Source organism: Crinia signifera, chromosome 1 (genome assembly GCF_055691185.1).
Source record: "Crinia signifera chromosome 1, ASM5569118v1, whole genome shotgun sequence".
Taxonomy (NCBI): domain Eukaryota; kingdom Metazoa; phylum Chordata; class Amphibia; order Anura; family Myobatrachidae; genus Crinia; species Crinia signifera.
The window spans coordinates 471,965,434-471,992,581 of record NC_139217.1 but is presented as its reverse complement, the minus strand read 5'-3'; the positions used below and the strand labels follow the sequence as shown (position 1 = coordinate 471,992,581).

General features: G+C 46.5%; 1 protein-coding gene across 2 annotated transcripts in view; it reads right to left on the bottom strand.

Annotated features, from left to right (window-relative positions):
• The window catches only part of VWA5A (von Willebrand factor A domain containing 5A), a 49,340-nt gene that overhangs the window by 10,856 nt on the left and 11,336 nt on the right, over positions 1–27,148 (bottom strand). For both annotated transcript variants that reach the window (XM_083155419.1, XM_083155418.1), the window contains exons 3-9: positions 24,738–24,940; positions 15,044–15,266; positions 8,906–9,075; positions 7,559–7,691; positions 5,427–5,596; positions 3,668–3,756; positions 3,095–3,239 (exon numbers count right to left, since the gene is read on the bottom strand). In XM_083155419.1, the coding sequence (XP_083011545.1) occupies positions 3,095–3,239; positions 3,668–3,756; positions 5,427–5,596; positions 7,559–7,691; positions 8,906–9,075; positions 15,044–15,266; positions 24,738–24,940 (1,133 nt within the window). The remainder of the gene's footprint in view (positions 1–3,094; positions 3,240–3,667; positions 3,757–5,426; positions 5,597–7,558; positions 7,692–8,905; positions 9,076–15,043; positions 15,267–24,737; positions 24,941–27,148) is intronic.

The window sequence follows — 27,148 nt, the reverse complement described above, 5'->3', positions numbered from 1 at the left end:
GCACCTGAAGAGGTTGGGGACTGACCCTTCCCCTGACACCCACGAAGCAGGACAGCTGTGTGGTCACCACAGCGCCCCAAAATAACAAACTTTGAAAATAAATGTAGAAAAACTCTGGAGCATCCAGAAGCACTGCCTCTCCTGAGGCACATTTTTCAAAACTGACTAGTGGAGGGAGATTGAGGGGAGGAGCCAGTGCACCCACACTGAAAGTTCTTTTATGTGCCTGTCTCTCCTGCGGAGGTCTCAATCCCCATAGTAGTGAAGCCCAGTATCCCATTGGACGGTAGAGAAACATTATTCTGACCCAAGCTCTCTTGCAAACTACCGTGCACCTCCAAACTAACTTGAAAGACTTGCCTATACTCGCCACACACACACACACACTTTCTTAACTCGCACAACTTAATGGACCCGCATCAGTCAGGCTTTCGTGCCCAACACTCCACAGAGACAGCACTGACTAAAGTTGTGAATGATCTGGTCACTGCTAAGTCTAAAGGCCACTACTCACTACTAATTCTTCTAGCTCTCTCTGCTGCTTTTGACACTGTTGACCACACACTTCTCATACAAACACTACAATCCCTAGGTCTTAAAGACACAGCCCTCTCTTGGTTCTCATCCTACTTATCTAACCGCTCCTTTAGTGTTCATTTCTCTGATTCTACCTCCTCTTCGCTACCTCTTTCAGTTGGAGTACCTCAGGGTTCAGTTTTAGGTCCTCTTCTTTTCTCAATCTATTCCTCATCTCTTGGCAAACTAATCAGCTCCTCTGGATTTCAGTATCATCTGTATGCGGATGATACTCAGCTCTACCTATCCTCCCCGGACCTGTCCCCATCTGTATTGAGCCGTGTCTCTGAATGCCTTTCTGCTGTTTCATCCTGGATGTCATCTCGCCACCTCAAACTTAATATCTCAAAAACAGAATTAATTATATTTCTGCCAATAAATAGTAGTTACCAACCTGATATCTCTATCGCTGTTGAGAAGATGACAATCACTCCTACCTCTCAAGCTCGCTGCCTAGGTGTTATCCTTGACTCAGAACTTTCCTTTGTACCCCACATTCAATCTGTCTCAAAATCATGCCACATGCACCTAAAAAACATATTAAAAATTCACCCTTACCTTACACAAGACACTGCAAAAACTCTAATCCATGCTCTCATCATTTCACGCATTGATTATTGCAATAGTCTCCTTATTGGCCTTCCCCAATACAGACTCTCACCACTACAGTCCATTATGAATGCAGCTGCAAGGCTAATCTTCCTAGCCAGACGTTCATCATCTGCAAAGCTACTCTGTCAGTCACTTCATTGGTTACCTGTATTCTACCGTATTCAATACAAAATTATTTTACTTACACACAAAGCCATAAACCAAACTACACCAACATACATATCTTCTCTTATCTCAAAATATCATCCAACACAACCTCTACGCTCCTCCCAAGATCTACATCTCTCATCCACACTCATTACTCGCTCCCATTCCCGACTGCAGGACTTTCTTCGGGCTGCACCCACTCTGTGGAATGCCCTCCCAAGCACAATAAGACTCTCCTCCAGTCTCCAAACCTATAAGCGTTCCCTAAAAACTCATCTCTTCAGGCAAGCTTATCAAATTCCAGAACCAGTCATAGAACCTTGCATTCTGATGGAATTGATGCAATAATGAATACAGTATCTATCCTTATGTATCAATGCCTATTTCCCTATAGATTGTAAGCTTGCGAGCAGGGCCCTCCTACATTTTGACTGTCTGTAAATACCCTGTTTTGTTGTATCACTGTCCCCTATGTAAAGCGCAACGGAATATGCTGCGCTATATAAGAAACTGTTAATAAATAAAAATAAATGTCTCATTTACAAAATCCTGGAATACACAGCATCCATATCTGCAAAAGAAAGGCCCCAGGCTAACATTGGTGTGACCATATACAGCCCACCAAGAGCCTCTGCAAGCTGGTGACCATGAAGCAATAGGTAGCACCTACCCTATATATGTCCCTATAGATTGCATACTAGTGAGCAGGGCCCTCCTACCTCTATTTCTGTCTGATCTTACCAAGTTTTATTTTATCACTGGTGCGGCCAATTGCAAAGCGCAACTGAATTCAATGGGTTTAGACACCCTTTATATAAAGGGTGTTTCCACACTTATGCCACCCTGTATAGGTATCGCATGATGCCATGTTTTACCGAATACCACACAGGTAATAAAAAAGGGTTATTGTGAAATAAGCGGAGTTTGTATATTCTCCCCATACTGTACTTGCGTGGGTTTCCTCCGGGTACTCCGGTTTCCCCCCACAACCCAAAAAATACACTGGTAGGCTAATTGGCTCACAACAAAATTAACCCTAGAAAGTCTGTGTGTGTGTACATGTGGTAGGGAATATAGATTGTAAACTCCACTGGGGCAGGGACTGATGTGAGTGTTCAACTATTCTCTGTACAGCGCTGCGGAATGTGTGCGCTATAAAAAGTAACTTAATAAATAAATATCATTATGGGTGAAAATGAATCTGAGTGTAATACCAAAAAATATCCACAAGGCACCTCTATTAGATTATAAACCAGAAGAGGACACAGACCCATGATAAATCCAACCAAAAATAAGGCAGAATCCTTGTCACATTTAAGAACCGTCTGCCAAGCCCTGGAAGTAGGGGATACATATGTACCCACATACATCCAGCCTTTCTGTGCGTTAAACAGCACTTAGTCAGACCCTGCTGCAACATCACTCTGCAGCACCCAGCCTCTTTTTTCCATTAAAACTTGTCAAATATGCAAAAGGATTGAAATAGGCCGCACAAGCAGCATCTGCAGTAATGTAGGTAGGCTGAATATCACAAGCAGCATCTGCAGTAATGTAGGTAGGCTGAATATCACAGTTACCAGCAGAGGCTGCTTGTGCAGCATGTTCGAGTAGCGAAACGAATTATACGCATGTCCGCAAAACAACAACACCTGGCACCTGTCAGGTTCAACATCTTAATATATAACAGGGGATCAGTGATACTTGTATATAATCTGGGTCACAAGTTACTGCTCCACCACACACCCTGAGGGTCACCTACCTGTCTGGGGTGCTCCCGTCTGCCGGCTGTTTTGTAGATTTTCTGTAGAGGCTGCAGGATCTCTGTCCCTCCTAAGTCTGCGTCCATTTCATTAACCTTCTTCACAGCCTCCTCCATTGACGTTTGCGTGTACTGCATACTCTCCCTGGGGGGATACAGACAATTAGTACAGTCGCAGTACAGGAGGGCCCCTCCATGTACAGCAGGGGCCCTGCATTTGCAGCCTGTATGACCGTATTTATATGGCGCCGTAAGGGGCCTGCAGTGCCTTACAATGTGTACAAAACATACCTTACAGTATATTTTTGGATTGTGGGAGGAAACTCACGCAAGTACAGGGAGAATATACAAACTCCGCACAGATATAGATATATATGTGAGTATATTCTATATAAGTAATTTCTGTAATATGGAACTAAGACTTTCTGGACTCCCCTGGCTTAGACAGAGTCTGCTGACGGCCTGTAATAAGGTTCCCCCACTACGAATGGATCATTTCCAGACAGAGTAACATCCTTCATCCAAGGCAACAGCGTCAGATTAGAAGCGCCGGCAACAGCTGGTTATACTCACGGGAAGAAGGACTCAAAGTCTGATCCGAAGCCAAAGATATTGAAGTAGCACCCGAGGGACAAACTCTTCAGTAGAAGAACCAGGGTCTCCTGGAGAGGAGAGAGAGACGGTTGATGGATGGGTAGAAAGCATTGGTATATTTATGCGGTTTGTTATATAAGCAAGAATAGATGAAGTTGAACCGTGTGTACACCACATAAGGAGGCCATTCCCTGGGTTGGGGAACGGTCACATGGGATTAAGGAGTAGCTGTATGAAGCAGCGATAAGGGAGGAGCCAGAGGAGAAGTGGCCCTGAGGTACCGGAGCCTACTAATGCTCATATACATTTCATTTTCTAACTCAGTACGGGAATGCTTTCCATAGTCTGTAAGAGATAAAGGTGCCCCTATCGCTACCTTCAATGCTTTGTGCCATAAATAACTCTACAGTCAACTCCCGAATAGATTTTGCAGCAGGTTTCTACTGCGCGATAACGGACCGTTGGCCGCTGTAAGGTCAGTGGTTAGCATGTGGGAGGTAAGGGGGGAGACGTTTAAGGTCAGTATGGAAACTGCTGGGATGTCAGGGTTCGTCTTCTGACCACCCGGCGATCATATGTATCCCCCAAAAAACTCAACCACTGGATCTACAGCAACAGCCTCATTTCTTCACATACGGCCTCCTTGCAGGTTTATGGTAGGGCTTAGGATGAACCTTAGTCCTGGTCCCAGGACGAGTGACTGATGTATTACCAGGTGCCGTTGTTCATAATCCATTCTTATGAGCAATTCATGTCTCGGGGCCTCAAGGCTGCCGGAGGGACCGAGCTACTTCCAGGGCCCCAGAGGCATTGATGACGGTGTAATCAAATCCATAGCTATCCTCCCAAACAGGACCTCAATAATGGACCAGCAGACTGACTTACCCCCACCCTATAATTACCAATGTGGGGGTCCCGGCACTGACCTTACCTCCCCTGATAATTACTGATGCGGGGGTCCCGGCACTGAATGTTACCTCCCCCGATAGTTACTGATACGGGGGTCCCGGCACTGACCTTACCTCCCCTGATAGTGATTGATGCGGGGGGTCCCGGCACTGACCTTACCTCCCCTGATAGTGATTGATGCGGGGGGTCCCGGCACTGACCTTAAACCCCCCCCCCCCCGATAGTTACTGATGTGGGGGTCCCGGCACTGACCTTACACCCACCCCCCCCCCCCCCCCCCCCGATAGTTACTGATGCGGGGGTCCCGGCACTGACCTTACCTCCCTGATAGTTACTGATGCGGGGGTCCCGGCACTGACCTTACCCCCCCCCCCTCCCCTGATAATTACTGATGCGGGGGTCCCGGCACTGACCCGATCCCCCTGATAATTACTGATGCGGGGGTCCCGGCACTGACCTGATCCCCCTGATAATTACTGATGCGGGGGTCCCAGCACTGACCTTACCTCCCCTGATAGTGATTGATGCGGGGGGTCCCGGCACTGACCTTAAACCCCCCCCCCCCCCGATAGTTACTGATGTGGGGGTCCCGGCACTGACCTTACACCCACCCCCGATAGTTACTGATGCGGGGGTCCCGGCACTGACCTTACCTCCCTGATAATTACTGATGCGGGGGTCCCGGCACTGACCTTACCCCCCCCCCCTGATAATTACTGATGCGGGGGTCCCGGCACTGACCCGATCCCCCTGATAATTACTGATGCGGGGGTCCCGGCACTGACCTGATCCCCCTGATAATTACTGATGCGGGGGTCCCAGCACTGACCTTTGCACTCTGAATCCGCTTTGGAGCATTAGGCTCGGAGTTCATGCCACACTCCATACTCCCAGACCGGTCCACAAGGAATATGAACTCTCCGCAGCTGGACTGTTCCTGGCTCTCCGGGAAACTGGGGTAAAAATTCAGCATCACGGCAGAGTCCGTCATCATGGACCCTATAGAATATCCAGGGGAGACAGGGGGGGGGGGGTATTATAATAGAGAATGGAAAGGATTCTAAGAAATCATGAACAGGATAAATAATATTTTCTTATACAGATGTTGCAGACTCCAAACAGGCTACATGCTGAGAATGTGGCTTCCACTGGCCACTAATGGTTTACACACCGTACAACCCAGCATACAATTGTGACTATAAAGTCAAAATCGCATCGGGATCGCATGCAGATCGCACAGGTTTTACCTTGCATTCCCGATGCGCGCACCTATGACAGCACAAATCGAAACAAAGATAAACAGGGCAGCAATGACTACAGTATATAGTGCACTGTATCGTCGAAATTGCATACATGTTGGGTGGCTTGCCGCGCATCAGATCGCATCAGGACCGAAATGCAAGGCTAACCGCCCCACATGCAAGACTAACCGACCGTGTGTACACACCTTAACTGTTCTACCCCAGATAGGGATCAGTAGGAGCCAGCATTAGCCTGGATGGAGATCAGTACTGGGGGGACGGGACACTGGGGTTTAAGCAGCACTAGCGCACATGGACTGGGGGACACTGGGGTTTAAGCAGCACTAGCGCACATGGACTGGGGGACACTGGGGTTTAAGCAGCACTAGTGCACATGGACTGGGGGAGGACACTGGGGTATAAGCAGCACTAGCGCACATGGACTGGGGGGGGACACTGGGGTATAAGCAGCACTAGCGCACATGGACTGGGGGGGACACTGGGGTATAAGCAGCACTAGCGCACATGGACTGGGGGGGACACTGGGGTATAAGCAGCACTAGCGCACATGGACTGGGGGGGACACTGGGGTATAAGCAGCACTAGCGCACATGGACTGGGGGGGACACTGGGGTATAAGCAGCACTAGCGCACATGGACTGGGGGGGACACTGGGGTATAAGCAGCACTAGCGCACATGGACTGGGGGGGACACTGGGGTATAAGCAGCACTAGCGCACATGGACTGGGGGGGACACTGGGGTATAAGCAGCACTAGCGCACATGGACTGGGGGGGACACTGGGGTATAAGCAGCACTAGCGCACATGGACTGGGGGGGACACTGGGGTATAAGCAGCACTAGCGCACATGGACTGGGGGGGACACTGGGGTATAAGCAGCACTAGCGCACATGGACTGGGGGGGACACTGGGGTATAAGCAGCACTAGCGCACATGGACTGGGGGGGACACTGGGGTATAAGCAGCACTAGCGCACATGGACTGGGGGGACACTGGGGTATAAGCAGCACTAGCGCACATGGACTGGGGGGACACTGGGGTATAAGCAGCACTAGCGCACATGGACTGGGGGAGACACTGGGGTATAAGCAGCACTAGCGCACATGGACTGGGGGAGACACTGGGGTATAAGCAGCACTAGTGCACATGGACTGGGGGACACTGGGGTATAAGCAGCACTAGCGCACATGGACTGGGGGACACTGGGGTATAAGCAGCACTAGTGCACATGGACTGGGGGACACTGGGGTATAAGCAGCACTAGTGCACATGGACTGGGGGGACACTGGGGTATAAGCAGCACTAGTGCACATGGACTGGGGGGGGGGGGGACACTGGGGTATAAGCAGCACTAGCGCACATGGACTGGGGGACACTGGGGTATAAGCAGCACTAGCGCACATGGACTGGGGGACACTGGGGTATAAGCAGCACTAGTGCACATGGACTGGGGGACTGGGGGACACTGGGGTATAAGCAGCACTAGTGCACATGGACTGTGGGACACTGGGGTATAAGCAGCACTAGTGCACATGGACTGTGGGACACTGGGGTATAAGCAGCACTAGCGCACATGGACTGGGGGACACTGGGGTATAAGCAGCACTAGTGCACATGGACTGGGGGGACACTGGGGTATAAGCAGCACTAGCGCACATGGACTGAGGACAGACTACACTTAGGGTTTGCTTGTTGCACCTGATGAAGCAGATCCCGTTTCCTGCGTAGACTCAAGCCCCGCCTCCACAGTGACACTGGGTTTGTTCACCTCCGTGTAATAAGCCAGTAACTCCACGTCTCGCTCAAACTTGTGTCCCTCCGCCAGCGACACCTGTAACCATAAGAATCAATATCACATTATTTAATTGCATCCCATCAGGACGGTCCTGTAATCTGGTGTGACTGCCATGCTAGGGAATTCTATCCTTATGTATCCCTATAGATTGTAAGCTTGCGAGCAGGGCCCTCCTACCTCCATGTCGGTATGTATCTACCCAGTTTATTTATCACCGTTTCCAATTGTTAAGTGCGATGGGATATGCTGCGCTATATAAGTAACTGTAAATACTACATTCAAGGGTGCTATTCAATCTGGGATGTTGACTGACGGAAAGTTCGAGGATTGTTGAAAAATGGCCATTAGACAAACCCTGGCTATTTCCGACAAAACTTGTCTTAGTCAGATTCGTTTAGTCGGAAACGGCCTTCAAATGTCGTCGGAAGCAGCAGTATCGAATAATTGATAATCGCCATTTCCGCAGGCAGGATTGAATTACACAACCCCCCCCCCAAGTCTAGATCAGACGCAATGGATCTCAATCTGGTCCGCAGACAATAATGCAAATTTCACCATGGCCACGCACACAGAAATGCACATTTGAACAATATAACACTCATGCGAATTTTCAAGCGTGAGCACTAGAATAATCCCCTGGATAACTGCAGCTGCTGATCAATCAGGATCTGTCCACACACACACACACACACCTCCCATCCATATTACTGTAGATGCTTCTCCAACCCTTGCCTGTTTACATCCTGCTGCTATCTAACCACCACCCCCTCGCTTGCACCTCTTGTAATCTGTCTGTCTACCCTTCCTACTAGATTGCAAGCTCCTCTGAGCAGGGCCCTCTTCCCTCCTGTTGTCAAAGCCCACTTCTCTTCACATTTCACTCACAGCTCTCCTATACTCCAACACTCAGTGACCATCTTCGTCCACATACTCATCTCCATCGTTGGCCTCAAGCCTCTAGTTGTATGTTGATTGAGTCCTCACTACTTACATTTAAGCTGTAATGTGTATTGATCTGTGGCGCTCTTTATTTGTACTGTATTTTTGTTAATTAGTCAATGTTACGCCAAGCTTTGTTTCCCTGTATTGTTCCTTTGTACGGCGCTGCGAAACACTTGTGGCGCCTTATAAATAATAATAATAATAATAATAATAATAATAATAATGCAGACTTTGTTACGAATGTGAGATTGGGTTACAGGGTTACACAGTCCTACTGGACACGCCTCATCTATGTGCAGCTTCCTCACCTTGGCCGCAGTCTTGTCGCCATCAGTATATTGGACAGGGGTGATGTCACAGTTAGATTCTATCTTGGCGATGCCGTACGCAGACTGGAAGTGAGCGCTCAGACTCAGGGTGTACGGAATCTTGCCAATAGGCACCAATGGGCGAGTGGCGGTCACACTCACATCCTGATCTGTGCGGAGAGAAATGTCAGAGAGAAGTTACACAGACAATAACACAAGCAATACGGCAAAATAGGTCTGAGCCAGAGGTGGGCCCAGCGTACAGCATTGGCTAGTTACAGAGAAAAGCAACTATTAGAATTACTATTATGCTGGATATAAACACAAGGGCATTCTGAGTGCTTCAAGTTTTAGAATTTGGCAGCACAGCTGGTGTAATGGTTATATTACTGCCTCACAGCGCTGAGGTCATGAGTTCTATTCCCACCATGTGTTATATATACGGGGCAGTACAGATGGTGTAATGGTTACATTACTGCCTCACAGCGCTGAGGTCATGAGTTCTATTCCCACCATGTGTTATATATACGGGGCAGTACGGATGGTGTAATGGTTACATTACTGCCTCACAGCGCTGAGGTCATGGGTTCTATTCCCACCATGTGTTATATATACAGGGCAGTACGGATGGTGTAATGGTTACATTACTGCCTCACAGCACTGAGGTCATGGGTTTTATCCCCACCATGTGTTACATATACGGGGCAGTACGGATGGTATAATGATTACATTACTGCCTCAGCGCTGAGGTCATGGGTTCTATCCCCACCATGTGTTATATATACAGGGCAGTACGGATGGTGTAATGGTTAGCATTACTGCCTCACAGCGCTGAGGTCATGGGTTCTATCCCCACCATGTGTTATATATACGGGGCAGTACAGATGGTGTAATGGTTACATTACTGCCTCACAGCGCTGAGGTCATGGGTTCTATCCCCACCATGTGTTATATATATACGGGGCAGTACGGACGGTGTAATGGTTACATTACTGCCTCACAGCGCTGAGGTCATGGGTTCTATCCCCACCATGTGTTATATATACGGGGCAGTACAGACGGTGTAATGGTTACATTACTGCCTCACAGCACTGAGGTCATGGGTTCTATCCTCATCATGTGTTATATATACGGGGCAGTACAGACGGTGTAATGGTTACATTACTGCCTCACAGCGCTGAGATCATGGGTTCTATTCCCACCATGTGTTATATATACGGGGCAGTACGGACGGTGTAATGGTTACATTACTGCCTCACAGCGCTGAGATCATGGGTTCTATCCCCACCATGTGTTATATATACAGGGCAGTACGGATGGTGTAATGGTTAGCATTACTGCCTCACAGCGCTGAGGTCACGGGTTCTATCCCCACCATGTGTTATATATACGGGGCAGTACAGATGGTGTAATGGTTACATTACTGCCTCACAGCACTGAGGTCACGGGTTCTATCCCCACCATGTGTTATATATACGGGGCAGTACAGATGGTGTAATGGTTACATTACTGCCTCACAGCGCTGAGGTCACGAGTTCTATTCCCACCATGTGTTATATATATGGGGCAGTACGGACGGTGTAATGGTTACATTACTGCCTCACAGCGCTGAGGTCATGGGTTCTATTCCCACCATGTGTTATATATACGGGGCAGTACGGACGGTGTAATGGTTACATTACTGCCTCACAGCACTGAGGTCATGGGTTCTATCCCCACCATGTGTTATATATATATACGGGGCATTACGGACGGTGTAATGGTTAGCATTACTGCCTCACAGCCCTGAGGTCATGGGTTCTATCCCCACCATGTGTTATATATACGGGGCAGTACGGACGTGTAATGGTTACATTACTGCCTCACAGCGCTGAGGTCATGGGTTCTATCCCCACCATGTGTTATATATACGGGGCAGTACGGACGGTGTAATGGTTAGCATTACTGCCCCACAGCGCTGAGGTCATGGGTTCCATTCCCACCATGTGTTATATATACGGGGCAGTACGGATGGTGTAATGGTTACATTACTGCCTCACAGCGCTGATGTAATGGTTACATTACTGCCTCACAGCGCTGAGGTCATGGGTTCTATCCCCACCATGTGTTATATATACGGGGCAGTACAGATGGTGTAATGGTTACATTACTGCCTCACAGCGCTGAGATCATGGGTTCTTTCCCCACCATGTGTTATATATACCGGGCAGTACGGATGGTGTAATGGTTACATTACTGCCTCACAGCACTGAGGTCATGGGTTCTATCCCCACCATGTGTTATATATACACAGGCCATTACGGACGGTGTAATGGTTAGCATTACTGCCTCACAGCCCTGAGGTCATGGGTTCTATCCCCACCATGTGTTATATATACACAGGGCAGTACGGATGGTGTAATGGTTAGCATTACTGCCTCACAGCACTGAGGTCATGGGTTCTATCCCCAACATGTGTTATATATACGGGGCAGTACGGATGGTGTAATGGTTACATTACTGCCTCACAGCGCTGAGGTCATGGGTTCTATCCCCACCATGTGTTATATATACCGGGCAGTACGGACGGTGTAATGGTTACATTACTGCCTCACAGCACTGAGGTCATGGGTTCTATCCCCACCATGTGTTATATATACACAGGCCATTACGGACGGTGTAATGGTTAGCATTACTGCCTCACAGCCCTGAGGTCATGGGTTCTATCCCCACCATGTGTTATATATACAGGGCAGTACGGACGGTGTAATGGTTAGTATTACTGCCTCACAGCGCTGAGGTCATGGGTTCTATCCCCACCATGTGTTATATATACGGGGCAGTACGGATGGTGTAATGGTTATATTACTGCCTCACAGCACTGAGGTCATGGGTTCTATTCCCACCATGTGTTCTATATACAGGGCAGTACGGATGGTGTAATGGTTAGCATTACTGCCTCACAGCCCTGAGGTCATGGGTTCTATCCCCACCATGTGTTATATATACGGGGCAGTACGGACGGTGTAATGGTTAGCATTACTGCCTCACAGCGCTGAGGTCATGTGTTCTACTCCCACCATGTGTTATATATACGGGGCAGTACGGATGGTGTAATGGTTAGCATTACTGCCTCACAGCGCTGAGGTCATGGGTTCCATTCCCACCATGTGTTATATATACGGGGCAGTACAGATGGTGTAATGGTTAGCATTACTGCCTCACAGCGCTGAGGTCATGGGTTCCATTCCCACCATGTGTTATATATACGGGGCAGTACGGACGGTGTAATGGTTACATTACTGCCTCACAGCGCTGAGGTCATGGGTTCTATCCCCACCATGTGTTATATATACGGGGCAGTACAGATGGTGTAATGGTTACATTACTGCCTCACAGCGCTGAGATCATGGGTTCTTTCCCCACCATGTGTTATATATACGGGGCAGTACGGACGGTGTAATGGTTAGCATTACTGCCTCACAGCGCTGAGGTCATGGGTTCCATTCCCACCATGTGTTATATATACGGGGCAGTACGGACGGTGTAATGGTTACATTACTGCCTCACAGCGCTGAGGTCATGGGTTCTATCCCCACCATGTGTTATATATACGGGGCAGTACAGATGGTGTAATGGTTACATTACTGCCTCACAGCGCTGAGATCATGGGTTCTTTCCCCACCATGTGTTCTATATACAGGGCAGTACGGATGGTGTAATGGTTAGCATTACTGCCTCACAGCCCTGAGGTCATGGGTTCTATCCCCACCATGTGTTATATATACAGGGCAGTACAGATGGTGTAATGGTTATATTACTGCCTCACAGCACTGAGGTCATGGGTTCTATCCCCACCATGTGTTATATATACCGGGCAGTACGGATGGTGTAATGGTTACATTACTGCCTCACAGCACTGAGGTCATGGGTTCTATCCCCACCATGTGTTATATATATGGGGCAGTACGGATGATGTAATGGTTAGCATTACTGCCTCACAGCACTGAGGTCATGGGTTCTATCCCCAACATGTGTTATATATACGGGCAGCACGGATGGTGTAATGGTTAGTATTACTGCCTCACAGCACTGAGGTCATGGGTTCTATCCCCACCATGTGTTATATATACGGGGCAGTACAGATGGTGTAATGGTTACATTACTGCCTCACAGCACTGAGGTCATGGGTTCTATTCCCACCATGTGTTATATATACGGGGCAGTACGGATGGTGTAATGGTTAGCATTACTGCCTCACAGCGCTGAGGTCATGGGCTCTATCCCCACCATGTGTTATATATACGGGGCAGTACAGACGGTGTAATGGTTAGCATTACTGCCTCACAGCGCTGAGGTCATGGGTTCCATTCCCACCATGTGTTATATATACGGGGGAGTACGGATGGTGTAATGGTTACATTACTGCCTCACAGCGCTGAGGTCATGGGTTCTATCCCCACCATGTGTTATATATACGGGGCAGTACGGATGGTGTAATGGTTACATTACTGCCTCACAGTGCTGAGGTCATGGGTTCTATCCCCACCATGTGTTATATACGGGGCAGCACGGACAGTGTAATGGTTACATTACTGCCTCACAGCACTGAGGTCATGGGTTCTATCCTCACCGTGTGTTATATATACGGGGCAGTACAGATGGTGTAATGGTTACATTACTGCCTCACAGCACTGAGGTCATGGGTTCTATCCCCACCATGTGTTATATATACGGGGCAGTACAGATGGTGTAATGGTTATATTACTGCTTCACAGCGCTGAGGTCATGGGTTCTATCCCCACCATGTGTTATATATACGGGGCAGTACAGATGGTGTAATGGTTATATTACTGCTTCACAGCGCTGAGGTCATGGGTTCTATCCCCACCGTGTGTTATATATACGGGGCCGTACGGAGGGTGTAATGGTTAGCATTACTGCCTCACAGCGCTGAGGTCATGGGTTCCATTCCCACCACAGCCCTAAATGTACAGAGTTTGTATGTTCTCTCAGTGCTTGCGTGAGTTTCCTCCGGGTACTCCAGTTTCCTCCCACAAACCAAAAATATACTGGTAGGTTAATTGACTCCCAACAAATTAGCCGTAGAAGGTCTATGTGTGCGTGTACATGTGGTAGGGAATATAGAATGTAAGATCCACTGGGGCAGGGACTGATGGGAATGTTCAAATATTCTCTGTACAGCGCTGCGGAATATGTGTGCGCTATATAATAACATTCTCTGTACAGCGCTGCGAAATATGTGCGCGCTATATAATAACTGGTAATAATATGCTCTGTACAGCACTGCGGAATATGTGTGCGCTATATAATAACTGGTAATAATAGTCTCTGTACAGCGCTGTGGAACATGTGTGCGCTATATAATAACTGGTAATAATAGTCTCTGTACAGCGCTGCGGAATAGGTGTGCGCTATATAATAACTGGTAATAATAATCTCTGTACAGCGCTGCGGAATAGGTGTGCGCTATATAAATAACTGGCAATATTCTCTGTACAGCGCTGTGGAATATGTGTGTGCTATATAATAACTGGTAATAATAGTGTCTGTACAGCGCTGCGGAATATGTGTGTGCTATATAATAACTGGTAATAATATTCTCTGTACAGTGCTGCGGAATATGTGTGCGCTATATAATATAACTGGTAATAATATTCTCTGTACAGCGCTGCAGAATATGTGTGCGCTATATAATAACTGGTAATAATAGTCTCTGTACAGCGCTGTGGAATATGTGTGCTCTATATAAATAACTGGTAATAATATTATCTGTACAGCACTGCGGAATATGTGTGCGCTATATAATAACAGTCTCTGTACAGCGCTGCAGAATATGTGTGCGCTATATAAATAATGGACAACAGCCACTGATAGAGTGGGAGCTGCAATAAGGATCATTCACATCAAGCTGCGCAGAGCGAGCACTCGGCTTGTCATTGTCCATGGTGTCTCACGGACTCCGTACCCCGTGGATGTAGATGTGGTCACCGTGCACAGGGATAAAGGCGGTGATGCTGTAGGTGTCCACGGTGTGTAATTTACCTTACTACACATGTACCCTATGCACGGATACATAACACTTATTACCATTACCCTACGGTCTGACACAAGGGAACGCTCGTTCTCCCGCTGTACCTTTTGGGGTGTATCTGGGGTTGAGGACGGCAGGAAGCACAAAGCGCACGGCTCCATCCGCTTCCACAGGCAGCTCCTGCACGTATTTCAGGGTCACCTCGGCCTCCTTTCCGGGGGGTAGATTCCCAACGCTGCAGGTGAATACATCGGCGGAGCTCTCGTCTTCCTCCAGGAGGAACGCCTGCTGGCCCTGACTCATGGCCTCATCGTACGTTTCTTTAGCCTAAAACACAGAAGGGGTGAGAGGTGTCACTATCTGGTGGCCCAAGAGACTTCCCCATTCATTAGCCTTCAGTCCTCATTAATAAGCTCTCCGTCACCGTGCGTAGGGATGTGTCATGCTGCCCATTGGGTGTGTAGAGACGTACCATACTACTCTTGTGGTGGGCAAGGATAACGTACTGAATCTTTGGCCCAAGGTTCCACAGTAATGAAGGTTGAAATAAAAAAAAAAAAAAAAGTCAGTCCAGCCTATCTGACGTGTAACTACTGACTTGAGCAAGTCGTATCTATAGGATTCCCTTAGTGGCCAGCTTTTATGTAAATTCAGTAACAGTAGTTGCTGTAATCACCCCACCGGCAATGAGTTCCAGAATGTTACTGCTCTAATGGTGAAGAATCCTCTTCTTAATCCAGTATGGAATCTCTTTCCCTCGAGCCTCAGTACATGCCGCGTGTCCTAAGTATAGGCCTGTTACTGACCAATCATCTCCCAGTTCCATATGATTCCCAATCCTGTATCTGAACATACTAATCCTATCACCTCTCAGCCTCCGTTTCTCCTGTGAAAACATATTCAGTCTGGTATAACCTATCTTTGTATTCTAGTGATTAGAGATCTATTTCTAGCTTAGTCGCCCTTCTCTGTACCAATTCATTTATGTCCTTTTTAAAAGGTGCGGTGCCCAGAACTGAACACAATATTCCAAGTGTGGTCTCACCAATGCCTTGTAAAGAGGCACTGTCACACTGGGATCCCTTGAATCCATTCCCCTATTAATGCCAGTGTCCGGTTTTCTTTTGCTGCTGCACTTGAGCAGTGTGCACTATTACCCAATATTATACTAGGTATTAGTGCTCGTTCATATCTAAAGAGGGGTATTCAGTTGGCTAAGAAGGTCTATTTGGATAAAATTGAAGGTCATTATAATTAAGTCAGGGATGGGGAATCTTCAGCCCTCCAGCTGTTGAACTACACATCCCAGCATGCCCTGCTACAGTTTTGCTATTTGGCCCTGCTAAAACTGTTGCAAGGAATGCTGGGATGTGTAGTTCAACAACAGCTGGAGGGCCGAAGGTTCCCCATCCCTGTTTTAAGGAAGCTGGAGATGCAAGATTAATGTGGCATGGTATCAAGCATGCAGTAAATGGGAAAAGGGGAATGTGGTTGACCGCACTAGTTTAGATCTACTACTTATTCCTGTTTATAGTTTTCCTGAAAAAAAAAAAAAAAACGGACTACTGGAGCATATATTCTCCCATTTGTCACTAAACACTTTTAGACTTCTGTCATAGTGTTCCTTTTGGTGACAGTCAGTGGTGCACCCCGAGTTATATTAATTGCTGAATATGTTTTCTATGTTCAAGAGAGGACATAGAGAAAGAGAAGATAAAAAAGAAACTCTTTTTGGGGGCACCCTTGTATTTCAGGAAACAAAGAGTACTATGATTCTAAAACATAGCTTTTATTATTATTTATTTAAAATTCTGACCACCATACATATTGCACACTGCGAAATATTTTACAATTATTCATCCCAATTGTATATCGTGTGAGACAAAAATGCAAAATGTAAGATAAATAAATGAATGACCATCATATCTCCAAACATATATTATTCAATTCAGAGTACATGTGAGGTTTAAATCACTGGTCATGTAATCACCTGGGGTCTATTGTTGATCTCGAAATTGTAGGAATCACCAATCAGAAAAAGAAGTCAGCCCTATTTGGGACTGAGTCACTTCTGCTTTTCACCCCTCTTGCGTACAAGCAGAGGAGGGGGAATGAGAGAGTGACGGTCCCAGGGTTATGACCGAAAAGATAGATAGTACAAGTGGATTACAGTGCTGGCACCTAGTTTAACGGGCGGCCCTGATACTACATATGCATTGCAGGGTCTATCCCGGAACGGGGTCAGCTCTCATATCCTCTCTAGAAAAAAAGAAGAGAGGGAGTGTAGATAAGACAGATACCGCTTGATACCACTCACTACTAATGGTTGTTGATTCCTATTAACACTGAGAAAGCAGTTGGAAAATAATATCTCACATAGGACTGGCTACCAAATTATTTTCCAACTGCTTTCTCAGTGTTAATAGGAATCAACAACCATTAGTAGTGAGTGGTATCAAGCGGTATCTGTCTTCTCTACACTCCCCCTCTTCTTTTTTTTCTAGAGAGGATATGAGAGCTGACCCCGTTCCGGGATAGACCCTGCAATGCATATGTAGTATCAGGGCCGCCCGTTAAACTAGGTGCCAGCACTGTAATCCACTTGTACTATCTATCTTTTCGGTCATAACCCTGGGACCGTCACTCTCTCATTCCCCCTCCTCTGCTTGTACTCAGTCCCAAATAGGGCTGACCTTCGTTTTTTGATTGGTGATTCCTACAATGTCGAGATCAACAATAGACCCCAGGTGATTACATGACCAGCGATTTAAACCTCACATGTACTCTGAATTGAATGATATATGTTTGGAGATATGATGGTCATTCATTTATTTATCTTTCATTTTGCATTTTTGTCTCACACGATATACAATTGGGATGAATAATTGTAAAATATTTCGCAGTGTGCAATATGTATGGTGGTCAGAATTTTAAATAAATAATAAAAGCTATGTTTTAGAATTAGTCATAGTACTCTTTGTTTCCTGAAATACAAGGGTGCCCCCAAAAAGAGTTTCTTTTTTTCTCTTGTCCTCTCTTGAACATTGAAAACATATTAAGCATGGTATCAAGCATATAAGGAACCAGTGGGCCAAGAACTTGTCTTCATAAAACGGATGGGCTTTCTGTGGAGGAGTTGGAAGACATTTTCTGGTAGGTTTGATTACGGAACCGGATTCATGCAGTTAATTCTGTGAGCGGTCGGATTCCCCGTTGGAATTAGGAGTCCGCAGTCTGGTTGTGCCTATGGCAAATTAATGTCAGGAAAGCATCCGGTCTGAACTGTATTTGGCGGGAATATTACAAGGCTATTTAATTGATCATTATTTTATTGTTGTAGTTCCACAATGTTTTAAAGTTACTACAATTGTTCCTATCCCTAAATCCACTGTAGTATCCGGGTTAAACAATTACCGTCCGATCGCTCTCATTTCACTGATTATGAAGTGTTTTGAGAGCGTGGTCTTAGACCACCTCAATGGTGTCATCCTGGTGGGGTTTGACCCTTATTAATTTGCATATAGGTCAAATAGATCAGAGTCTAACCTCATTGGTAAATTCACTGATGATACTACGGTAGTGGGTTTGATTAGTGAGGGGGGAGGAGGAAAGTCATAGAATGGAGGTGCAGCAACGGATAAACTGGGGAGAGGCTAATAGTAAAAAGAAAAAAAAAAAAAAATAATAATTGTGCCAGACGGGGTCCCGACAGGTATTTACCAGAGTTCCCGACGGCCACCGGCTATTTTCCCTCGTGAGGGCTTAGTTGCGCTCACCATGCTGTCTGGGTCCGGCCAGTGGGGATTCCGACTGTCGGACCCCTGTACCACACCCCAAAAAAATAAAAATGGGGTAGGTGGTTATAGATTTTAGGAGACCTAGGAAATCCACTATTAGACCGCTATCTTTAAATGGTGAAGAGGGTTAGGAATATCAATGTTTGGTAATGGTTTAGTTTCACGCTGGAAGCTCACGCCGTCAGCTTAAGGTTCCGGTCAGAATCAGCGTAGTTGGTCAGAAGTAGCGTAGTGTTCCCGCAGCCGCTTAAGCGTCCCTGGCTACGTTATCAGCGTAGGCTGCCGCCGTGAAACTAATCAAGTAACTACCGTACTGTTGCCGGGAACTGCATCTCTGTCCCCGGCAAGAAGGGGAGTTACCAATGTGGTGGTAAACTAGGCATGTGGAAAAAGTTTGTTTCTCAATTTCCAAATAGCAGCTGCTTAACCCCTTCCCGACATTTGACGTACATTTACGTCATGGTCGGGATGTACTTCCCGACACATGGCATAAATGTACGTCATGACTTGTGTCTAGAGACGCGGTGACAGAGGGACGATGTCTTCTGTCCCTGACAGCAGACATCTTCCCTAATTGCCCAGGGGGGGCAGCGATGCCCCCCGCCATTGGCGATCGCTGTGATTGGCTGTTCACATTGAACAGCCAATTACAGCGTTTTCTGTGTACCGGCGAATAACGTTCGCCGGTGACACAGGGATCGTTGGTGATTGGTGCTGTTAAGTACAGCACCAATCACCACCGGGTGTAAGGGTGACACTGGTGTCACCCCACCTGCCCCCAAAAGGCTGTGATTGGTCCGTCGGAACGACGGACCAATCACAGCCATTACACCACATAGAAAATACCAGAGACAGCTCTGCAGCCGCCATTCCGGTCAGGAACAGCGTGCAGAGCGGTCTCTGTGCCCATCTGTGCCCTATACTTACCTGATCAGCGTTGGTGGCATCCGTGCCAGCTCCACTTCCTGGTGCTTGTGTTGCTGCTGCAGCAGCGTCATTGTGTCTGAAAAATATAATTTTGTATCTGCTGCCCCCTTTTGTGCTGATCAGTATAAACTAACTGATCAGCACCTTTTTTGGGGTGCAGGTTTTTTTTTTTATATATACCCTGTCAGGTTGCACCCACAGTTGTGTGCCTGCTGCCCCTCACTGCTAATCAGTTGCATCACTGATCAGTAGTTTTTTTTTTTTTGGGGGGGTGTTGTGGGGTTTTTTAAAAAAAAATTTTTACACCCACTGTGATTTTGTGGGTGTCCTGTGGCCGCAGAGCGCTGATCAGTGACGTACATCACTGATCAGCATTTTTGATCTAATTTTTTTTTGGGGGGGTCAAATTCCTGTTGTCTTTGACTCAGAATTTTTTTTTAATTTTTTTTTTTTTTGGAGGGTGCTGTGGAGTCTTTTTTTAAAAATTTTTTTACACCCACGGTGCTTTTGTGGGTGTCCTGTGCCCGCTGAGCGCTGATCAGTGACGGACGTTACTGACCAACATCTGTGCTCAATTTTTTGCGCAGGATTTTTTTCTTCTTTTAACTTACACGTGTTAAAGCACTACATACACACTACATACCCCCCTGTGTTGAAATAAAGTTTGTACCCCCCCCCTACACTATACACGTGTTGAAACACTACACTAAAAAATAATAAAAATGTCCCAATCATCGCAAAGACTGTTTTCAGCGGAGGCATATGCCCTTCTTGCCACTGACAGTGAAGTAAGCGATGAATTGGCATTTGTCTTAAGCTCCTCTTCCTCCTCTAGTGATGAGGGACCCCCTCAAAGACACCCCCGTAGAGCAGCTGAGACCCCCCCCCCCCAATGATTGATCTCGTCTGGACCCCACCACCAGACAATTTTGAGCCCCAGGTTCCTGAGTTTTTGGCCAAACCAGGAATCCAATTTGATACTACAGGCCTCAAAGAAATTGACTTTCAAAGTCTTTTTCGCTGATGATTTTAGAAATTTAATGGTGGACCAAAGTAATTTATATGCCCAGCAGTTTATTGCCCAAAACCCCACGTCATCATTTGCTAGGTGGACCCCTGTAGATGCAGTAGAGATGAAGACGTTTTGGGGTCTGGTGTTACATATGGGCATAGTTAAAAAGCCAGAAATTAGGCAATATTGGAGTACAGATGTTCTGTACAGCACCCCACTTCATCGTATGGCCATGACCCGGACTCGTTTTGAGACGATCCTTAAATTTTTGCATTACAACGATAATGCACAGTGCCCACCCAGAGATGATCCCACCTTTGACCGGCTATTCAAAGTCAGGCCGGTCATTGATCATTTCAGCGCCAAATTTGCTGAGATGTACATCCCCAAAAATTCATTTGTGTAGACGAGTCACTTATACATTTTAAAGGAAGGGTTAAATTCCGCCAGTACCTTCCCAATAAGAGGGCAAGGTATGGCATAAAAATGTATAAGCTGTGCGAAAGTACCTCAGGGTACACCCACAGGTTTAGGGTTTATGAAGGGAAGGACACAAGAATTGAACCGCCAGAATGCCCCCCCTCCCTCGTAGGTGTTAGTGGAAAGATTGTCTGGGATTTAGTGCACCCCTTCCTGGATAAGGGTTATCACCTCTATGTGGATAACTTTTACACCAGCATCCCCCTGTTTAAGGCCCTTGGTTCAAGAGGTACAGCAGCTTGCGGTACTGTGCGCAAGAACCAAAGAGGCCTCCCAAAAACGCACGTTGCCCAATTACTGAGAAAGGGTGAAAGCAGGGGAATATGCACCGAAAATATGTTGTTGGTCAAATATAACAACGACAAGAGGGATGTCCGTATACTGACAACAATTCACGGAGACAGTACCACCTCCGTCCCTGTACGAGGTACCAGTACCCACACCTCAAAACCTATTTGTATCCTTGATTACAATAAGTACATGGGCGGAGTGGATCTTTCAGATCAGGTACTGAAGCCGTACAGTGCCCTGCGGAAAACAAAAATCTGGTATAAGAAGCTGGCCGTGTATATCATCCAGATGGCACTGTATAACGCTTACGTACTATTCCGTTCTACCAGCCAGAGGGGGACATTTATGCACTTTCAAGAGGAAGTCATAAAGGGCCTAATATTTGGGAACCAGCAGGCAGAGGGCCCAGTACTTCTAGTACTGGCCCCAGTACTTCTAGTACTGGCCCCCGTATTGTATCAGGGCAGCATTTTCCTAACGAAATCCCCTCCACTGGAAAAAAGGGCAGGATACAAAAAAGGTGCAAAGTTTGCTATAAAAAGGGAATACGAAAGCAAACTATTTTCCACTGTGAAACTTGCCCCGACAAACCCGGCCTATGTATGAAGGAGTGCTTTAAAATATACCACACATCTATGGATTATTAGGTTCATCATTTCACCGTGCTTCGGGGGTCTTGCTAATGCGACATAGCACCCACCATTCATTCCACCAGAATCTGTGCGGCAAAATCCAAATATCACTCCTTCCCTTCTGAGTCCTGCCATGCACCCAAATGGTATTTTTTGGTCACATATGAGGCATTGCCGTACTCGGGAGAAATTGGGGCACAGATTTTGGGGTGCTTTGTCTCCTTCATTCCTTGTGAAAATGAAAAATTTTGAGCCAGAACTGCATTTGTGTGTAAAAAAATGTAATTTTTCATTTTCACAGCCCAGTTGTACCACAATTGGTGAAACCCCTGGGGGTTTGAAATGTACATTATACCCCTAGATGAATTCCCTGAGGGGTGTAGTTTGCAAAATGGGGTCACTTGTGGGGGGGTTCCTAACTTTTAGCATCTTATGGTGCCTAGAAACCTACATGGTGCCTAAAAAATAATCTCATAAAAAGGAGGCTCCAAAATCAAGTAGGTGCTCCTTCTATTATGAAGCCTGTGGTTTGGTCAACGTGCACACTAGGGCCACATATAGGATATTTATGAAAACAAAAGAATTGGGGGAATCAATTTTTAGTCACATTTCTCTAGTAAAATCTACTGTGTTCCTTAGAAAAATGTATTAAAATTGAAAATCTGCAAAAAAAATGAAATTTTGAAATTTCACCTACACTTTGTTTTAATTCCTGTGAAACACCTAAAGGGTTAACAAACTTCCAAAATGCTGTTTTGAATACTGTGAGGGTGCAGTTTTTGAAATGGCATCATTTATGGGGGTGTCTCACATACAAGTCCCTCAAAGTCACATCAGAACTGAACTGGTCCCTAAAAAAAAAAAAAATCAGTGTTTGAAATTTTCTTGAAAATTTGAGAATTTGCTATTCATATTTTAAGCCTCCTAGTGTCCAAAAAAATTAAAAGGAGGTTGAAATAATGATGGAAACTTAAAGTAGACATATGGTCTATGTTAGTTATTAACTATTTTGAGTGGTATGATTATTTGTCTCACAAGCAGAAAATTTAACATATTGCAAAATTTTCAATTTTTTTACGACATTTTGGTATTTTTCACAAAAAAACACAGACTGTATCGACCAAAATTTACCACTAACTTGAAGTACAATGTGTCACGAGAAAACAATCTCAAAATCACTGGGATAAGTAAAAGCAAAAAAAAGTTATCCCCACTTAAGTGATACATGTCAGATTTGAAAAAAAGGGCTCTGTCAGGAAGGCAAAAACTGGCTGCGTCGGTAAGGGGTTAATAGTGGTTATAGCGGACCACTAAAACTTTATACATCAAAAAACAAGCAGCGCTTGTACACCTTGGGATGCCGTGGACAGTGGGTGTTTCAAAAGGCGCTACAGAACCCCTAACCCTGTAGGCAGGGTGGCTGTACCCTGCTGTAATAGCCGCGCAGGAGCGGGTCATTGCTGGAGCGTCTGAGATACTCCTGCGTGTCAAACAGATGAAGCGCCTCTCCGCCAAAGGGGATCATGCTGACACTGGCGGTGTGAGAGGTGCTGAGTAGGCTTGCCAGGGACAGTGATGTAGTTCCCGGCAACAGTACGGTAGTTACTTGTGTAGTTTGACGGCGGGAGCCTAAGCTGAAAACATGGCATAAGCTGCCGCCGTGAAACTAAACAAGTACCCAATTTTTTTTAATTTTTTTGGGGGGTATTACGTTTACTGAAGACCCGACATGGTCTGCGCACACCGCCATAGCAGTTAGAAGGCTCAGCAATGCATTTTTTCTTGCGGAGACTTAGGGCGGCGGGGTTATCTAGGCCAATACTTGTGAATTTCTACTGCTGTGTAATAGAGGGGCTATAACTTACGCCATGGGTCTTCAAACTGTGGCCCTCCAGATGTGTTGAAACCCATGACTTAAGCTATCACAGTATGGTATGGGAATTAAAAGTGGTTCCTTAGACATGATTTCAGATCCTAGCCACCCTGGTTATTCTCTTTCCTCCCTGTTACCCTCTGGAATAGGTGATCAGGCTGTTAATATGGAATTTAAGGGCCGTGGCTGTATAGTCACAGGTGTGTCCCAGCCATTTCCAGGTCATTATTCTGTCCGCAGCTGCAGGCTAGTACGTGCAAAGTCTGGCATCTGCGCCGGTTCTGCAGTGTTCCTCTATACAAGGAGCCCAGCCCATTCTCCAGCCGTTACATCAGGTCACACCAAGCAAACAGGGACAGACGCCAGAGGGAGAAATGCCAAGTTCCCAGGTTACAGATCTGGGGCTGATTCATAGGTGCCCTGAAGTCATCCGCAATTGTACAGGTACTGCCAGCATGGAAACAAGTCTGGCTATTTGCCCATATAGAGATTGCAGCACTAACCACAGCGGTGCGTTCCCTAAATCACCAGGGAAAGGACCATGACGGGTCAGAGCCATATCCGAAGCCTGTGCTCAGCAGCCCTATGTGACTGACCCGCGTCTACACAATAAGCCCCAGTGCCCATCCCAGCTCTGTCCTGCCTACAGTCAGCTCCTCACACTAAATACAAGACTAGCACCCCCTATGCCAGCCCCCCGACATCCGCGCCTCCCCCACACAGGTACAATATAGCATCTCCATATCACAGCCAATTAATTATGCCCAATAACGACTTCCTCGTTACCTGCTTCTTCTCCTGGAGCTCCGCTATGATCTTCTTCCCTTCTATGGTCGCCTCAAAGCTGTAGACCGCAGAGTCTTCGTTCATGGGGAACACAAAGATGGCCTCCACCGCCTTCTCCTCCCGGTTCTTATACTTGAGCGTGGCGGATACATCGGCTACGAAGCCTTTCACCTGGATGTCCACCGAGATCCCCTGTAGAGGAACTGGACACAAAGGGGGAATCACATCGGTGTCCTGAGGTACAAGACGCTATTACCACCAAGTAGGGACCTTTAATATTGGGTAGAAGATGGATTAGATCATGTCCAACGTTGGCCCTCCAGATGTTTTGAAACTACACATCCCAGCATGCTTTGCAATAGTTTTAGCATTCTCTAATAGCAAAACTGTGGAAATGCATGCTGGGATGTGTAGTTTCACAACATCTGGAGGGCCAACGTTGGACATGCCTGGATTAGATGATACAGATGGGTCCTCATACACCTGGTGTCTACTCTCGCCATGACAGACCCTCCAGGAGGTCCAGTGTACCACAACGCATAGTGTAACCTATGACACAAGCTGGGGACACTTACTGGACAGGAATTTGTTTAACATTTCCAAGATCGGAGATGAAGAACAAGGATTGCGGAAGTGGCGCGGATGTTACAATCGGAGGCCTATATACAAACGGTACACATCAAATTCATCAGTGTAATCCAGCACTGTACTTCTGAGAATAAGACGCACATTTTGGGCACAGCCTAGTCCCCCTGGAGCACTGAGTGGGGCTATACGCCTCACCCAATTTCTATATTCCTACCATCATAGAATTAGAGGATGGCAGATGAGAGTCGGGGAGAGACTCCGCAATGTAAAAAGTTTAAGACCAGCCACAGTACCTTCTGCTGCTGCATAAATTTAGAGGATGGTGGATGACAGGATGTGAGCAAGCCCCGTGGGAGGGGCGAAACGCGTCTTCCTACCTGCCTTGATGCACTAGGAACTCAGTCCCTGCACAAACAAACAGCAGATAGCCTGAAGAAGCCAGACGCAACTATTCTTTAACCCTGTTTCTCTCAAGTTAGTGGCAACTATCGCTACACTCCAGCGGCCTGTGTAGTGAACATATCGCTGCATGATCATATTTACACCAGCAGAGTTATTGCTGAAACTCCACTGTAATTGTTATTGGCTTTAAAACAGTTGTTTTGGGATCTACGTGCAGCCCAGTGTCTAAAAGAGATAATCGCCAGTGTAACAGCAATTGTCCATACACCACAGCCGCGGTCCAGCGGCCAATGCTGTGATCTTACTGCTGTATAAATTAGAGAGAAAAGAACTAACCTAGGTTAGTGTAGAGCGCTTTCCCAGAGTAAATTTTGTCAATAAGCTGCTGCTTGGAGGGAGTAGTCAGTTCCCAAATAGATAAGGAAACAAAGAATAAGGAAGCAGCGCTGGTGGTATCAAATCCACATGTAGTACATTTAATAACAGTGAAACATAATAAAAATACACAATAATAAAACACAAGGTTATAATGCAATAAAATTTGAATGGACCCAATTTAGATAGTCACCAGTTCGTGGAGAAAGGCAAGTCCTGCTCTGATCTTGGTGTGAAATGGAAATGAGCCCGTATTAGCCAGTAGATGGTATCCTGTAGATGTTGGAGATGGACTCAACCGATGGCACAGAGTGGAATTAGCCGGATCGGGAGTCCTCACTGCTGCAAGTGACAGGTTTCCATATTATGAATGGCAAGAGACTTCAGGGGGTAAATGGATGCGATCAGATGTATCAGCAGGCAGGACTGGTCCTTCAGTAAGTGTGGATAACTCCTTTGGGGCAAAAAATTGGGTCCACAGGGCAAGCACCAACGCGTTTCGCAGTGCACTCACTGCTTTGTCAAGGTGTATGGCTGGTTTCACACACTCCGGCTCTTGCCGGACGGTGAAATCCCGCACGGCCAGGGACCCGTGCCGCACACACTAGTTTATCATGGAAGGGATGGCCACAGCCCGGCAGCCGTCCCTTCCAGTGGTGGGATCCGGCTGCAGCCGTGCGGCCGGGCCGTGTCCGTCCTGTGTGAATGGACACAATAGTGTCCATTCACAACTAATGTGTGCGGCACGGCTCCCTGGCTGTGCGGGATTTCACCGTCCGGCAGGAGCCTGCAGGTTCCATCTTTTATACCTGAACCACTACATGGATCATTTGCATAATTGAACAATCATATCAATAATAAATACAAAAAATAGCTAGAGACTTACTCAGAGACAATGATAGCATAATAATTAGTATATCCATTATATCTATATACAATTTTAAATAAATGATAATCTGAATTTAATTAAAAAACGAAAAGCCCAGGGTCATAAAAGACGTTAATCACATGCATAAAAGGATCCACCATATATGTACCAACAGCAC